The sequence below is a fragment of the Drosophila santomea genome, chromosome 3R, assembly GCF_016746245.2.
Source record: "Drosophila santomea strain STO CAGO 1482 chromosome 3R, Prin_Dsan_1.1, whole genome shotgun sequence".
NCBI lineage: Eukaryota > Metazoa > Arthropoda > Insecta > Diptera > Drosophilidae > Drosophila > Drosophila santomea.
In genome coordinates, this window is record NC_053019.2 from 8,123,136 (window position 1) to 8,139,235 (window position 16,100).

A 16,100-nucleotide genomic window follows, 5' to 3' on the forward strand; every position below is an offset into this window, starting at 1 on the left:
GGGCTTCAGGGACTCCAGGGACTCGGATTTCGGTGGTAATCGGTCTGACTTCTGACTGACCATCCACTGCTGCTCCTGATCCCACTCCATTTATATCTGCGATTCGCGTACGGTACGCGAATTTCGCTGTTTCGCCTAATTAAATGTAATTTGGTACTTCCTTTTCAGCCGAAATAATGCATATAAATAGTATCTTTAGTTTACATTTTATATTCCCCCACCCGCCACCGGCTCTCATTATTATAAATTTTCGTTTTCTTTCAGCGATCGGCGAGTGGCCTCCGATCGACCGACTCCGTCCTGATCCAGATCCTCATTTCTCCTCCTACTCCTTCTCCTCCCGGAGGTCAGTAGCGTCCCTTTCCGGGGGTTGAATTCAAAGGAATTCGCTGGGTCCTCCGGCACTCTCACCTTTTTCGCGGCTAACAAATCTTCAAATCCTGAGTGCAACAATATGGCAATTGTTGTGCATTGCTACGAGAACTTGTTAATTGTTTCGCGCTCGAGTGGCCAAGAGCTCTGAATGGGCTGCGGCAGTCTGCATTCCGCGGTGCTTCTTGGTGCTCCTCGGTTCTCCTTGGTTATTCAGCGAAACACTTTCCAGGACGGCCCATTGTGGCCAGCTCCATTCATTCATGGAGTGCAACTAGAGCGGGATCGTGACCCGAATGCCGAGGGGTTCCTGCAATTGCTGCTTTGCCGCCTGCCGCCGCAAATTAGATGCTCAATTACGCTACGAAAATTCCTGGGTAATTCATGAACCATTCAGGGCTTCTTTCGTATCACTTGCAGAAAAACATACCTTAAGGTGTCAGCAACTGTTTTTCATCTAAAAAATGTGATGAAGAACACGGGGTTTGATATTAACTATGCAAGACAATGTTCGATTCAAAAGACAGCAGATTTCTGAGACGATATTTATTGTACTTAATATTAATGCTTATTGAACTTAAGGGTTCTTACTAAGAAGTCCTTACTTCTTGGTGATCTCACGATCATTTTTAGTTCTAAGAACTGATTTAATACACATTTTCAAAGTGTATGCATTAATTCCCCATGCAATCATGGTAGTGAGTCACTCGCTCACTTGAAAGTGAATCTTGACCACGTGGTGTTCCTGGTCTAGTCGTCTCTAGCCCTTTCTCCATCATTTTTCATCCCCGCCACTTCCTTCCGCAAAATGTTCTCACACTTGACCCGCTGCTGGGCGACGCCCAAAGGATCGGGCTACGGGTCGAGATCGGAAGTGGTTGTGCAACAGGAGGGGACAGCATCTCTTCTAGGCATCGCCAATGTTGTTTCAAAATTTTTTTGAAAATCTTATTAAAAACTGTTGTTATTTCTGCCGCGACCTTTTCTTCGTCTTTTGTGTGTGGGTTTCGTTTTCGTTTCTTTTTTATTGCTTTAATCATTTTTATTTTGTGCGGCTTCCGTGCCACCTGTTATGGTTACTACCATGGAGCCAAGGAGCCCAGAGGAGCGAGGAGCAAGGAGCGCAGCCGAGGTCCTTCAGAGCCTTTTTGATTTTTCTCAAGTGATTGCGTAGTTTTCATCTGTTTTCTTTGTTCCAGCGAGCAGTGTTTCAAATTTGAATTGATCACTTGCCAGGGATCTGGGAAAGGGGTTCCGTGGGACCAGATCCTGGCTCATAACAATACCAATCACAATTTGTCGGTATCGCTTATGATGCACTTCCGAATCGGAAACGAGGGTAGAGCCACCAAATAAGGATCCAATATGCACCATGAAATTAATGTTTGATAGCCACATTAATATGCCAAAGTAGACTTGGGTTTCCTTTTCATGCGCTTTCCAATCGAATTCTGTTTTTGGGCTAAGAAATCTGCTATCAAAACATGGCAGGAATTTGTCTAATTAGAGACGAATTTGTCAGTGCTTCATTTGTTCAATCCTTATATGCCTTGATTTCTTTGATTCTACGACTTCCAAGAATCTTCTTTTACAAATAGTTTACATATTTATGCATACTTTGCATTGGATGTACAAATACATAGCACCCATATGGACATGGTTAATCGGTCTGCATGTGACTTACTATAAAATATGTGTAGCGAATTTGTCTTGTTTCGATGAGGGATAAGGGGATCTCTGCTGGCGCCAGTCAGTTGCAAAGATCACCTCAGATACTGATCGAAAGCAATGTTGGCAAAACAACACCACCGAATTCGAATTGCCGCATCAAAGTCGGCGACAATAATCGCTCTGACATGCACCGATCCAATCTAGTCAGATACTTGTCCGCTCATAAGGAGCACGGAGCTGATGTGCCATCCCTCAGCCGGATGATAAACATCAGTAGGCAATCTATGACAAAGCGCCGGCACAAGAGGAGGTGAGGGCGTGCCCAAACAATGACACAGTGGGCGCTGCAAGGACTCGTCTCCGAGGACTCTGTGGACGTGTGTATAATCTAGTTTTAATTTTCATGGGAATTAACCCATGCCCGGCCCAATTTTCCGGCCACTCCGGACAATGTGCAATTTATGCGATATTTGTTTAAGCAATTTTGAACAGCTCCCTTGGGCTCACAGTGCTGTGATCTGAACTGAATCCCGTGCAGTGTTTGCCGCCACGCGAAGCCGTCGTATTTGCTTTGATTTCCACTTGACTTTTTATCCCCGTCGAGGAGCATATGTACATATGATATATTCCATTTTTTCCACCTCCCCAATCGGTGGTCAATATTTGCAGAGCCAAGTCAAACAGCGGCCAACAATGGGAGCGCTCTCCGCCTCCTCGTCGACTTGGGCCTTCTGCATTTGCATATTTAATTTGCCTTTAATGAATTTTCAATTTGACAATTGCCAAAATGCCACACAAGAGGCCATGGAGGATTCGATTTGGGGCCAGGCCACCCACGTGGAGGGGGCCATGCGGGGGGAATGGGAACTACCCCAGTTGCGGAGATGGCATGCCAGGGTGATTGCATGTCCATGTCCATGTCCATGTCCATGTCCAGGTCCAGGTCCAGACTCCTGCTCCTTTCGCTTTTCGCTCTCGTCTGTAAAATGGGACAGAGTGTTAAATGCTAATAAAATAAGTAACATACAAATTTTTCAATTTCAGCCAAAAAAATAACTGGGCCGAAGACGTTTAAGTCGAGCAGAAGCTGGTGGATTGGGATTGGGATTGGGTCTGGTTGTGGATCTGTATCTGTATCTGTTTCGGTATCTGAATATGGATCTGGATCTGGACAACACTTTCACGGCCCAGAGCGACTTGCTAATGGGAGTCGTTGACGTGCGCCTACTTTCCTCTTTTGCGCCTACACGTTTCGCATGTCGAAGAGAGTCCTTTGGAAAGGGTATACAGAATAATTAGGCCGATGAATTAGTAATAATAATAATAAATAATAAAATAACTATGTAGGTGACATGAGAACTATGGTGATCTTAAAATGTAACAAATAACTGACTGAGTAATACCAATATGACAATATGATAATCTGATTCGGTTATTTTTGCAAGGGTGTCTCATGTTTCGCCCAAACAGATTCAAGCCCATTCAATTGCTTTTGTCATGCGCTTTCTGGAAGCTGCTCCACATCAGTTGCATTCCCATCGTTGGCCAAGTTGCATTTATGCATATTGACATGAAAGAAGTGGCCCGTTACCAGCGTAATGATGCCAATGAGTTGGAGCTGAGGTATTGGAGGTACTGGCTCAGGAGGTATGTGGGTCCGATGTGAGGGATCAGCCAGCCACTTGATAACTGACAGGCACGCAAGGCGCCCGATGCTGGCCATTGGGTAAAAAAGAGCTCGACTTGACTTTACTTGGAATGACCCTTTTTGCCCCCTCGAATGGCAGCACGTGCATATGCAATATTGCGATGCGGCAATGAAAATGTAAATTTCCCAATCGATATGCAGCGGATGCCTTGACATCGGCTAATGCCGATAAGCGTAAACTTTACAGCGGAGATGCAATCCGAGGGATACGATCTGCACAGGTACACATTGCAGGTGTAACAACTGTCGGTTGCGGCAAGTGGCTCGTTGCTCGTAAATTGCACAGGACATTCAGGAGGGACGTTCAGGACATTCGAGGACTCTCAGGGGTGGACAAAAGGTCAAACATGCCTGTGTGCGTCCAATAAATTGGTGGTGCCGCTCTTGGTGCGGTTTGTTGTGTGACATTTTTATCTAATTGACAGCGTTTTTATTGCCCGGCGAAAACGATCAGATCCTTTTGGGGCGTGCTACTAGTTGAGCGACTGGGTGGCCGCGGAACTTCAAAGATGCCAGGACACTCCCCCGCAAGCGGTTGAAGGTGAATTGCATTGCATTGCATTATGATTTCCAGCGAATCATTAAGGATCAAGGGGCGTAGCGAAGGGATCTAAGGACCACCGTGGCCGCTTCGTTTTGCCGTGTCATCCTGGGATCTACAACTAAATTCCCTGCTCACGATCGAACCCACGGCCGTATTAATAGCAAGGCGCTAAAATGTTAACCCAACTCTTAGTTAGTGCCTGCCACGCTTATTAGGCACTAGGCACGACGAAGGCTAAGGTGAAGGTCAGTCCTGGGACTCGGTCAAGCGTGTCCTTGGAGGGCCGGCGCTATCAACTACCCTCTTCAAGGTACCGGCAACAAGCGTATCAATTGGAGAATTTGCCAAGTTGTAATAAACAAGATTTTTCATTGCGATATTCCGCCCCCGACTTTGGGTCAGCATGTCGAAAGACCTGGCGGCGGTAGATTTGTAAGGGTTTCGCTAGCCAGGATCAGGTAGATCGAACCCACTTGCAACCGATTCAGATTAGATAAACTCATGAGAACCGCTCTGCCATTTGGTGCTGACAAATCAACGAGGGGATTTTTGCAAATTTCGCCTCACTTTGCGGTCGACTTTAATCCCGTTTAGGGATTCAAATCGATTGTTTGTCCAAAGTTCTGTTTGCATTTCCGCCCATAATCCTGTTCCGGTTGTGCTGGCCACCCTATAATCATCTTGTTAGCGGCTTTAGATGCCCAGATAGTCGGTTTTCTAGCGCCATTTTAAGCTCTGACCGAACTGAGGTAGAACAGGGCTCTCTGAGGCCGTTGCAACTCACCACCAGCTGCCATTGGTCGTGCCACTCGGGCGGCACGTGCTGCCTTCTGTGGCAACTCGTTTACCTGTCCCCCTACCTGCCTTTCAGGCCCTTCTGGCCGTCGTGGTGGGTTTGCGGGTATAAATAGGGCCGAAAGGACGAGAGACCAGTCAGAAACCCGCCAGCATTCGCAGCGTTCGTATCGTTTCATCCAGCAACATAGCACCACCATACAGCAGCAGCAACATGTCGTCCAGTGAGATCTATCGCTACTACTACAAGACATCCGAGGACTTGCAGGGCTTCAAGACGGCCGCCACCGAGCCGTACTTCAATCCCATGGCCGCCTACAATCCCGGCGTGACGCACTACCAGTTCAATGGGAACACCCTGGCCAGCAGCAGTAACTATCTATCGGCCAATGGGTTCATTAGCTTCGAGCAGGCCAGTTCTGATGGCTGGATCTCCTCCTCGCCGGCTAGCCACCGATCCGAGAGTCCCGAGTATGTGGATCTCAATACCATGTACAATGGAGGCTGCAACAACATGGCCCAGAACCAGCAATACGGAATGATTATGGAGCAGGCTGTGGTTTCCACAGCACCCGCCATTCCAGTGGCCTCGCCACCCGCAGTGGAGGTCATGGGCTCCTCCAATGTGGGCACTTGCAAAACGATTCCAGCGCCAGCAGCTCCGAAACCCAAGCGCAGCTACACGAAGAAGAGCCAGCCCAGCACCACTGCCACCTCCACACCGACTGCAGCCGCAGAGGAGTCACCTGCCCAAGTCAATCTGTACACGGAGGATTTCCAGAACTTTGACTTCGACAACTCCGCCTTGTTCGATGACAGCGTCGAGGACGATGAGGACCTAATGCTCTTCAGCGGCGGCGAGGAGTTCGATGGCAATGACGGATCCTTTGACTTGGCCGATGGTGAGAACCAAGATGCCGCTTCCGGGGGCTCGGGAAAGAAGAGGCGTGGCAAGCAGATCACGCCCGTGGTGAAGAGGAAGCGTCGCCTGGCCGCCAATGCCCGTGAGCGTCGTCGGATGCAGAACCTCAACCAGGCCTTCGATCGCCTCCGCCAGTATCTTCCCTGCCTGGGCAACGATCGCCAGCTGTCCAAGCACGAGACCCTCCAAATGGCCCAGACCTACATCTCCGCTCTCGGGGATCTGCTGCGTTAAATGACCTGATCCCGATCCCGATTCCAATCCCAAGTACTATTCTCAGTTATTGTTGGAGCTTGCCAAATGTTGTACCTACTTTGTATATATTGCCAGGAGCCCAGTAGTGAATTACCGCTTAAGTATTATGCTGTTTATTGTTTAGTTAATTAGCCTAAATGGAAGACAATGATTACGGTTAAGGAAGACAAAATAAAAGCACTATTAATAATTTAAAACATATGTTGGTTTTTTAGTAAACGGAGACTCTCTCACAGTTTTAGTAGCTTTGGAAGTATTCCTATATTCCACATGATAAATATAAAAATTCAAGAATCCAAGACGAAGTCAGTGAAATAAGTAATCCAAATCCTTTTATCTCTGAACGGTTCTGCTTACCCAATCCTCGACATCCACACTTATCGGCGCGGCATCAATTCTCACACAGTTTTCGAGGGCTTGCGTCTCGCGCCCAGTGAATTGGACTTTATTATATGGGGGAAGGTGATCGATTTGGCGCTTCGCGATCAATTTGTAGACAGTTCGACAAAATTAGGGCCCTTCTTAATCGGCCTGGCCAAAACAAATACGCAGCGGACGATAATTACACGGCACGGCGCGCCGGAGTGTAGCTGCCAAATTAAGTTAAGTGTTGGGCTGATCTGCTTTCAGCAGTCGCAGGTCGCATGCAATGTCCGTTGTCCGCATGTCCGTTTGTCCGTCCCTGTCCCTGTCCCTGTCTCTGGAACCTCTTCAACTTCATATCCCAGTGGATGTCCCAGCCGAGTCCCGAAAACCAAGCGCCACTAACAAATCGTTTAATGCGAAGTTCGATCCCCGATCGTTGTTGGCGGATAACCTCAGCGGCTTAAGGCTTTAAGCCGAAACTGTGCACTCAGAAAAACAATGAGGGGATCAAAAGTTAGCAATGGATAATAAAGAAGAATATCATTTAGGAGACTAAAGTGACTCACAACAGGAAAAATAATAAAATTTATATAGTATACATATAAATATTAATAATGAGAATATGGTAATACCAAGACTAGATCTAAGCCAACTTGATTGTTTGTTTATTTTTGTATAACACGAATCATTCACTTTAAAATATTATGAAATATATTGTGTGGTATCAGAAGGATGATATTTTTGTCCTAGAATCTAAGGAAGATTTCTGGCAGTGCAGCATTTCATTCAGCTTAAAACGAAGCAGAGATCCCCGGCCCAGTCAGTCAGTCATTCAGTCAATCATTCGGAAGATTCGAAGCCAATTTGTTGATAGCGACAGCGACTCCTGACCGCTGGCGATTCGATCGACTCCCGCATGGGAATTGGAGCGCTCGAAGGCGGCTGGCGAGGGAGGGGGCGTGGCAGCGACCGGATTTCGTGGGCTGTTACTGTTTGTTTTGCAAAATCATTTTCGGGCGTCGCCGCAAAAGCTGCGCGGATTTCGTATTTCGGGATTTCGGGGCACATAATCAAAAGGAAATTCACATAATTAGTTAAGCGGCAGCGCGGCATCGACAGGGCTTCGTTAAATTGTTAATGACTTAATTTAGTGATCGCGAGGTGCGGGCGTCCCTCTCTCACTCTCTCTCTCTCTCTCTCTCTTCCTGCGTCGCAGGCAATTATATTTGTATAGATGCGAATGCGAGGCATAAAGGCGATATCCTGCCGATATCCCTGGAGTGTCGCTCTTGTTAGCGACAATTTACGGCTTTGAACGCTTCCGCACAAAGCGCTGCCGTCAATTTGTCAATTACACAAATTGTTCGGCTCCGTTCGCTTTTCCCCCTTCCCGCCCCAAAAGCCACGCACAACAAAAGGGTGCAAACCGTCGTCCTGCGGGGTCCCTCTTCCTGCCAATATCGCTCGTTATTCCCGAGCAGCTACTCCAGCTACTTCAGCTACCACCTGCATGCAGCTGCACAGTTCAGCACAGCAGAGATTCGGACTCGAATTCAGATACAGCTTCCAAAATGCAACTGCCTGCCAATACAATTAGTTAGAATTCATGAATGGCAACTGGACCCCAGTCGAGTTCTGGCTTACTGGCTCACTGGCTTTCGGCTTTCAGTGTTCAGTTTTCAGTGTTCAGCTTTCGGCTTTCGGCCTTTGGCTTTTGGCAGTGCCGCCGACACAGCAGCAACATCCCATCGCAAAACAGGAGGAGCAGCAGCGGCAGAAGTGGCAGAAGCGGCAGCCACTTGCATGTCTTTGTCAATTTATAGACAGCTTGCCTGAGCATTATTAACACGTATTATTACGAGTATGCATTCGATGTCCGTTGTGGGGCTGCATATTTTGTGGGTTTTTCTTGCCGTCCGACAAGGGGAACGAATGCCCCGAAATTTGTCATGTCGATAATTGGCGAGCTTTATTTTGAGGTTTTTGAGGTTGCTTACTTTTTGTATCCGACGCTTTGGTAGTAAGTGCATCTGTATTTGTATCCGTATCTGTATCTACATCTGCGTTAAGTAACTTAATGAGCTTTAACACCATCAATTTGTCACTTCTTGTTAGTGTCGCCATGGGGCAGTATCTGAATGGGTTATTGTACCGATGGACTTGGACTCGTTTAGTGCAGACGATATTGGTCTCAGCTGAAGTTCAAGGACTTATGTATTTTGCTGCACAAGCTGAAACAATTTATCGATGGAGCAAGTTTTTATGGATGAAAACTACCTTTTCGGTCTAATAATAAAGCCAAATAAACACTTGGGCAACAGGTAGTTCTGGAAATCCATTGTGCCACGTAATATTCAATTACCCCTGCACATTTTTTAATTGCGGTTTTGGTATGTTTTGAAATAATTTATATGCTATTTCTAATGTTTTTTTGTTATATCTCGCTCAATAGATTTTCTCATGCCTTTTTGGGCACAATTTCCCTCATTTTTGTAGGGTCTAACCACAAGCATTACTTTGTATCTTTCTTCCTACTCTCAAGTGCAGTTTCCGTTTCCGCCGATTTGTTTTGGCATTGTTGTGTGAACATTTTGCGCTGATCCTTTAATTGTTGCGCAACCTTTGCCGGCGAACTTGCTGGAACCCAGGTCCGAAACCGATGGTCCCAAGGATTCATGCCCAAGTGATTAATGCCAGACCTTTCTCCCAAGTCGCGTGTGCAGCGAAATTAGTGGGATTTCGTATTGTGAGTGACTGTGTTTGTGTGTGTGGGCATTGACATCCGATCGGTTTTGGCCAAACTCAAAGTCCGGGTCAAATGAATGCAATTATTAAGTCATAAAACGGACAGCGTAAAATGCCAAAGTCTGTAATTAGCGACACCAAATCACGGCAGCCGCGCCCCTCTTCTCTTCATACATCCTTTCTCAGCCCATTACCGCACACTGTGTGCGGTCCGCGGGGAAAGGAGAGAGATTACCTGGGATGGGAAGAGAGATTGGCAGAGTCCTCTGGAGGTCACCGTTTGTTTTGGGCAGCCATGGCCCACAAGGGCAGCGGCAATTAGTCAAACGATTCGCAACGCATCTACCATCAATCAACGTAGGGCACTGAGCTCCGGTTACCGATCCCGATCATCATTATCCTCGTCCTCCTCATCGGGAGCAGTAACAAACTTAACCGTTATCCATTTGACAAATAATTCGCACGGCCAAAGGCCCAAAATCTCTGGGTAACTCAATTAGCCACACAGACGATCGGCATGGCACACTTGACTGACTTTCGGTTTCCAGGCTTCGGGCTCTTGGGCCCAGATTCAGGACCCACCAAGTTGGTGGCCATCCCAGTTAGGTTGGCTGGCGACCCAGAAGAACCAAAGTTCTTAGTATCTCACGCTGCAGCCAACGATGATCGAAGATCGACAGTGAAAGTGCATCAGAAATCAAAGTCGTTCTGGATTTTTTGACAACTTTTTGGCGAGGCATCAAATTAACACAAAGGGTAAAAACTTTAAGATGCTACCAAGACAAGGCACAGATCAAGCAAAAGGTAGCAGAGAAGTGCAAACTAATTATACTCTACTATTTAAAATAAATTAATGCAATTAAGTCACAAGTTAATGTTACTTGGTCTTACACATGGTCGCACTAAACTGTCTTAATATATAATATATGCGGTATAAAAGTTTAGATTTTCTATCAAGGATTTAGTTTAGCAGTTCCATAGCTTTGATTCTCCGGCAGTCTGCGAGAAAGAGTATTCCCCATTTGGCAACACAAAAATCCTTTTGCCAGCCTTTTTTAACTGAAATTGCCACACGCAAGCCATCGCCATCGCTTTGTCACGTTAAGAGGAGATTCTGAAGATTTGGTCTCGTCTGCGTCTTTGGGCCGAACAAAAGATTCCTGGTGCGGGGCCTGTAATTTTGTATTGACATTGGGTCATTTGATACAGTTTTCCAGCTCATTTGCTTGTAATTGGGCACCGAAGTCTCGCCCAGACTCCGCATGGAATCTTCGGAGACTCCCTTACCACCAAAAGCCTGTGCTCGGGTTGACGACTTTTCAAATTATCAGTAATATTATGGAACTTATATATTTATTAATCAGGATTTCGTGTGAAAAATGCGTCCAGAGTGCGTTCAAAGTTGCTGCTTGAGCTCGGCTCAGCAGACAGCAACAAGAACAACATTTTCGGCAGGACCCTTCAATTTAATGTCAACGACGTCGGTGGCGTTGGCATCACTTCATCTTTGGCCTTTTTTTTTGTCTCATTGTTGGCAGTAGCTTTGGTTGAGGGGATGGAGCTGTTCTGCCACCTGCATTGACTGGCCCCCGGACTCTGCGATTTTTTTTCGGGAGAGTGTCGCGACCCGGGGTGAGGGTGAACTTAATCCCTTGGCCCCAATTATTCAAGTAATTAAGTATTAATGTGCGAAATTTTATCACCTGCGGCAAGGGGTGAGCCGGCTTTGTGTTGGACAAGCCGTGATTTTCCAGCCGATTTGTGTTTAAACGGTCGTGAAAGTGGGGCTTCTTGAACCCGATATCGGGATTGAGTTGGGCGTTGAACAGAAAGGGAATCTCTCTAAGGGTAACTATATGAAATTCTCTAGAAGCTGATTGAATTAGCTTGTGTTTGAAACTTTTCTTTACTTCAGTTTATAAATAACAAATCATATGTCTTCCAACCAAAAATTAATCAAAACTGGGCTTAACCGAGTTCGAATCTTCTCGGAATAACCATAACTTTGAGTGATTGCCTATAAAATATCTCGGTGTGATCAAGGAGCACCGCATCTGGCCGCTGAAGATCTAAAGGATCGTTTCACGTTCGAATGTAATTAGCAGATATAATCCGTGTGATTCCACCCAACTAAAATGTCAATAACAATAAATTCCTGGCAGCTAAGCGCCGACAAAACGGGCGATCAAGATAGCAATGTGATCAGCTCATAACTGTCAAGAGGAAATCAATTGATTTGCCCAAAGGATCGGCCCAGCGAAAAAGGATAGAGAAGACAGAAACGGCAAGGATACACCGCGGACCTCACAGGACTCGCTTCGCATAATATTTTAGAGGCGTGTTCCGCCTGTCAACATTTTATGTTGGTGGTCAGAGAGTCAAGTTGTGGTCGCAACTGACACAGCAGCCGAAGAAAGGCGAATGCTGGGATGCTGGGAACCGTGCGGGTGTTCCCAGGACAGGTCCTTGAGCGGACAATGGAACAATGGCGAGTCCTTTGTGAAACAAAGGCCACTACTTACAACACATTATGACACGGAATTGAAAACGAAAACGAAAACTACTCGGAATGCCAATGGGCATTCTATGTCCCTTCAACGACCTGATTCATTGCTATTGCTCTATTTCTGGGGCTCCTGGCGAGCAGCGGCATGTCCTTGCGACTCCTTTTGATGCTTTTGAATTTGCGTGAACCACAACTAATTTTATTGCTTAATTTTTTTGTGTGCCAGTGGCTTTGCGGCGATTTGTATAATTGAATTGCGCGATCTGTAAAATTATACATTTGTCTCCTCGACAAAGTTCATTATTTATTTCTGTATTTTCGATATTTGGGTTTAATGTAAATGAACTTTTTTGTTTTTATTGCCGTCGGATTGCTTTTGTTTATGGTCATTTTGTAAACGATTTGGGAATTTTACACGCTCGCCTTGGTGGATAATTTGCGCATCCAAGCGATTTATTATTCAAGATTTATTTGGACAATTTGTTTTTATTTTTGATCATTACAAAAAATTATAATGGTTTAAACTATTATCATTGTATTCTAAATTAATTATTCGAGAAACGCAATAAATATTTTCCGCTTCTCGATATAATGATTTAGCTGAGATAGTTTCTGATCTTCTCTCAACCCTTAAGATCATAGGAGTTTTCTAGCATCTTTGTAGACAATCCAATTATTGTGGCGGGCAACTTTCGGAGTTGGCCAGCTGACGCTCCGATATTCTTAAGTGATCCTGTGGCACACGTGTTCATTTGGCTGGCATACGCGCGATTTCGGGGCTCAATTTGGATTTTGGATTTGTAAGCCGAGCCCCGAATGTCTGTGCCTCCTTGTCGGCCTCACACCTTCCCCCCTACCAATGCCCAATACGGATTGCCCGTTACTCCCGTCCCATTCCCCCAGGAGCAACCCTTTCCAGTTCCTTCTTTTTTGGGGTCCGCTTGCCCGCTTGCCGAGTCCTTAAAGCCGCTTATCCTGCTGTCGCTGTTCGGGTTTCGAGCTCGGCTGCCTTCCCCGTTCTTCCTGCACTCGTGCTCCGATCGGAAGTCAACAGTAACTGTTGGGCGAGTGCTCCTGCTTCCTTGAAATTGTCTGCCAGGTCGGAGGCAAGAAAGACCCAACCGTAAACGAAACAGCTACAAAAAGTATAATTTTAACTGAGCGGGGATACCGTCCACCGTCCGCCGTCCACGCACTCAAAGAAATTAGATTGTTCTTAGAAAATAAAAGAACATGAGCTTGTAATTGATTGATTATTATATATTTAGATTATTGTATTGGAAACCTTTTGAAATAAATGTAGAGGTGCTATAGATATGGCAAAATGTTGTGGAATTCGCCGAATTCGTTTAACTTTTTTAGCATTTGTGTATTAGTTGCAGTTGCAACATGTCAATCTGTTTATCGGGAGATCTGGCATTATTTTATAAGTCCAAATACTATTGGACTATTAAATGGAGGGTTTAAGGAAGTTGTCCATCCTACCAGTGGCTTGTATTAAGGTGCTCTTTTCAAACTGCATGGAATAGTTTTTCTGAGTGTTGGGGCGAAGGAGCGTGGGCAACCCAATTTCCGAAGTCAAAAGTGGCACCAGATGACGGCGTGCGCCGTCCGTTTGTTCTGTTCCAAGGACCGGGCTAGAAAGGGACGGGGCGAGAGGTCCTGCTGAAGGTGGAGGAGATGGAGGAGGAAGAGGAGGAAGAGATCGGCCAAAGATGGCATATGTTGCGCCTTGGCTCTATCTCGCTTTGGCCAGTGCCTTCGGACTGGGTCCTTTTCGCTGGCTTTCACTCGCACGCCACGCGGCTCGTCCTGCAGACAGGCAACAACAATAACGATTATTCGGCATTGTGTGCGCAAGACGCGCCAGTTGGTCGCAGGCGGAAACCTCGATCCTCCAGCCTCGAGCATCCGCATACACAGTAGGCAACTGCTAGCAATAGCTAGCTCCCGGCGGCCAGGAGCGATCCGCTCTTGGTTCAGTTACAGTTATCCAAAAGTTCGGCAGTAGCAGTTGGGAGCCCACGCAATTAAAGGTGCATCAATCAAAATTAAAGACAATCCGGCAGCGATTTTTAAACGCCATCTAGGCACGTCAGCCGAATTCTGAAAGAAGCCGTCCCTTTGATATGCGAATCTTCCGACAATATCGCTTGTGCCAATACAATGTATGTATACGGCTCAAGGTAAGGACCATTAAATTCAAATTAATATTTAATATCCGACTAGCAACCGCTTAACATCAACGAACTCTTCTGAATTGTGCTTAATCTCAAACTAAATTCGTGCCTAAATTCTCATTTTAGTCTTACTAATATAAGGCCCAGCTTAACTTAATAATAATACGAAAAAATTAACTTTAACAATTCAACTATCGAGAATGTTTTCCTTAAACAAAAAATACCGTTTGGTAATAATAATTGCATTGCGACAAGGTATTTTTAAAGTTCGCTAAATGCTTATCACGATGCATCGATAAGAAGTTCAGTATGCGCTGCAAGACACACTTAGTCAGACACAAAGACACTTAAAATGGTGAAACTCGATTTGGAAAAGATGTTGGAAACTTTGCTTTCAACGGTGAGAAGGAGGAAAAGTGAAGAGAGAAGGGAGAAAGGGGTTGAGATTGTAAACAAAAGTAAGTTTTGCCAAATGCATTGGATATTTTTAGAGACTATAATGGACTTGGTATCCGTATACCCACTACACAATGACTATATAGCCGTGCGCATAACATATAAATGACTAATAACTTTTCACAGAAGCTGAAGATGTCCAAGAACTTGAAAGTTCTAACGGTCTATTTACAGAAGGCGAGTACATTCCAAAACACCTTAAACGTTTAACTATCATCACAACTTATTTTGAAATGCAGGAGTTATCAACTGGGTGTATCGGAAAATTATGGATTTGGCCGTGACTGTATTAGAAAAACTAATGGACTTTGTGGAGGCAGCTATTTTAAGAGTAGTTAATGCTGTGGAGTATTTCTATCGAGATTTCAAAGTGCAGTGTGTCGCATTGGAGGCTTTTGTGGAATATTTGACCAATCGCTTGGGATTCCAACTCGAAATGTAATTTTGCCTGCGGTTCAATAAATTCCAGTCTATGCCTTTGAAGCAAGATTCGCACTAAATTATCTACGTTTTTCTTTATTTATTTATTTACATATATATAGGTAACTTGGGGTAAAGGAGTATAAGAAAACTAAGAACTAGGATTGGTTTATACTTGGTATCTCAATACTGTATGGGTTCTGATATGTGGTAATTCTAAAAAAGCTTTCAATATATACATATATGCGAAGCTCAATAGCAACGATAGATTGAAAATGATTTGGATGGATTGTTTTCTATCGGGTAACTTTCCTCCCCAGTAGAAAATGTACATTTATAACTGAAACGAAATGACTGCGTGATCGCAATCAGTTGCTAGAAAGATCCTCACCTGTAAAGAAGTAAAACTTTATAAAGGAAATATATACATATTGAAAATATGGAATCAGCCGTGCAAGAGATACTTGAGGCCCTGGCGATACTGGCCGACGACGAAAATATCCAGCTGACCATCGAGGAGTCCAGCAAGGGAGCTGCAATTTGCGCTGGGGCTGCGCTGATCGGAGGTTTACTGCTGGGCCCCCGTGGACTGGCAGTGGGCGGGGTCATCGGTGGTCTCACCGCCTACGGACTTACGGAGGGTAAGAGTCTCCAGCTAGGCATGCTGAACCCCATTCTTATCAGTTTTTGAATTTCAGGAAAGTTTAAGCCCCTGAGTGAGGTCATTTTGAATGATTTGACGGAAAGTCAGCGTCGAGAAATGAGGCAGCACGTGATCAGGGCTATATCCGATGTAAGAAATGTCCGGGTTGAGGAGGTCGCAAGACTAATATTGAATAACCGGCAAGTGCAAAGGGTTGCACTCGACGCACTAAAGTCTTTTATCACTGATCGTATGGGAAGGACCATCATTGATTAAGCATTACTAGAAATATTTGTTCAAACAATACTACCAAGTATAAGTTGTTATAACAGAACTTTTTTGCTGAACCACCGAACCATTTTTAGCGCGTCGTATAACTTCATTAGTGACGTCAATAAAGTAAAAACCATTTCAGCTTATAATTTTATAGTTATATGTAGAAAAACCCCCTTTTTTTCTGGCTCCAGGCTCTCTTGTTTTTTTCCAGATAGAGAGAGAGAGAGCCATCATAGATACC

General features: G+C 45.2%; 3 protein-coding genes across 3 annotated transcripts; all 3 read left to right on the plus strand.

The window, feature by feature from the left end:
* The first annotated feature begins 5,290 nt into the window (after positions 1–5,290).
* Positions 5,291–6,246, plus strand: LOC120453164 (protein atonal). The gene has a single exon (XM_039637723.1). The coding sequence runs from the start codon at positions 5,305–5,307 to the stop codon at positions 6,244–6,246; it is 942 nt and encodes a 313-aa protein (XP_039493657.1). The 5' UTR covers positions 5,291–5,304.
* Positions 6,247–14,362: 8,116 nt separating this feature from the next.
* Positions 14,363–15,023, plus strand: LOC120452503. The gene is made up of 3 exons (XM_039636753.1): positions 14,363–14,522; positions 14,647–14,697; positions 14,760–15,023. The coding sequence occupies exons 1-3, from the start codon at positions 14,417–14,419 to the stop codon at positions 14,960–14,962; spliced, it is 360 nt and encodes a 119-aa protein (XP_039492687.1). The 5' UTR covers positions 14,363–14,416; the 3' UTR covers positions 14,963–15,023.
* A 303-nt stretch (positions 15,024–15,326) lies between these two features.
* Positions 15,327–15,992, plus strand: LOC120452454 (protein C19orf12 homolog). Its single transcript, XM_039636684.1, has 2 exons — positions 15,327–15,581; positions 15,639–15,992. Exons 1-2 carry the CDS (start codon positions 15,380–15,382, stop codon positions 15,857–15,859), a joined length of 423 nt encoding a protein of 140 aa, XP_039492618.1. The 5' UTR covers positions 15,327–15,379; the 3' UTR covers positions 15,860–15,992.
* The last annotated feature ends 108 nt before the right edge of the window (positions 15,993–16,100 follow it).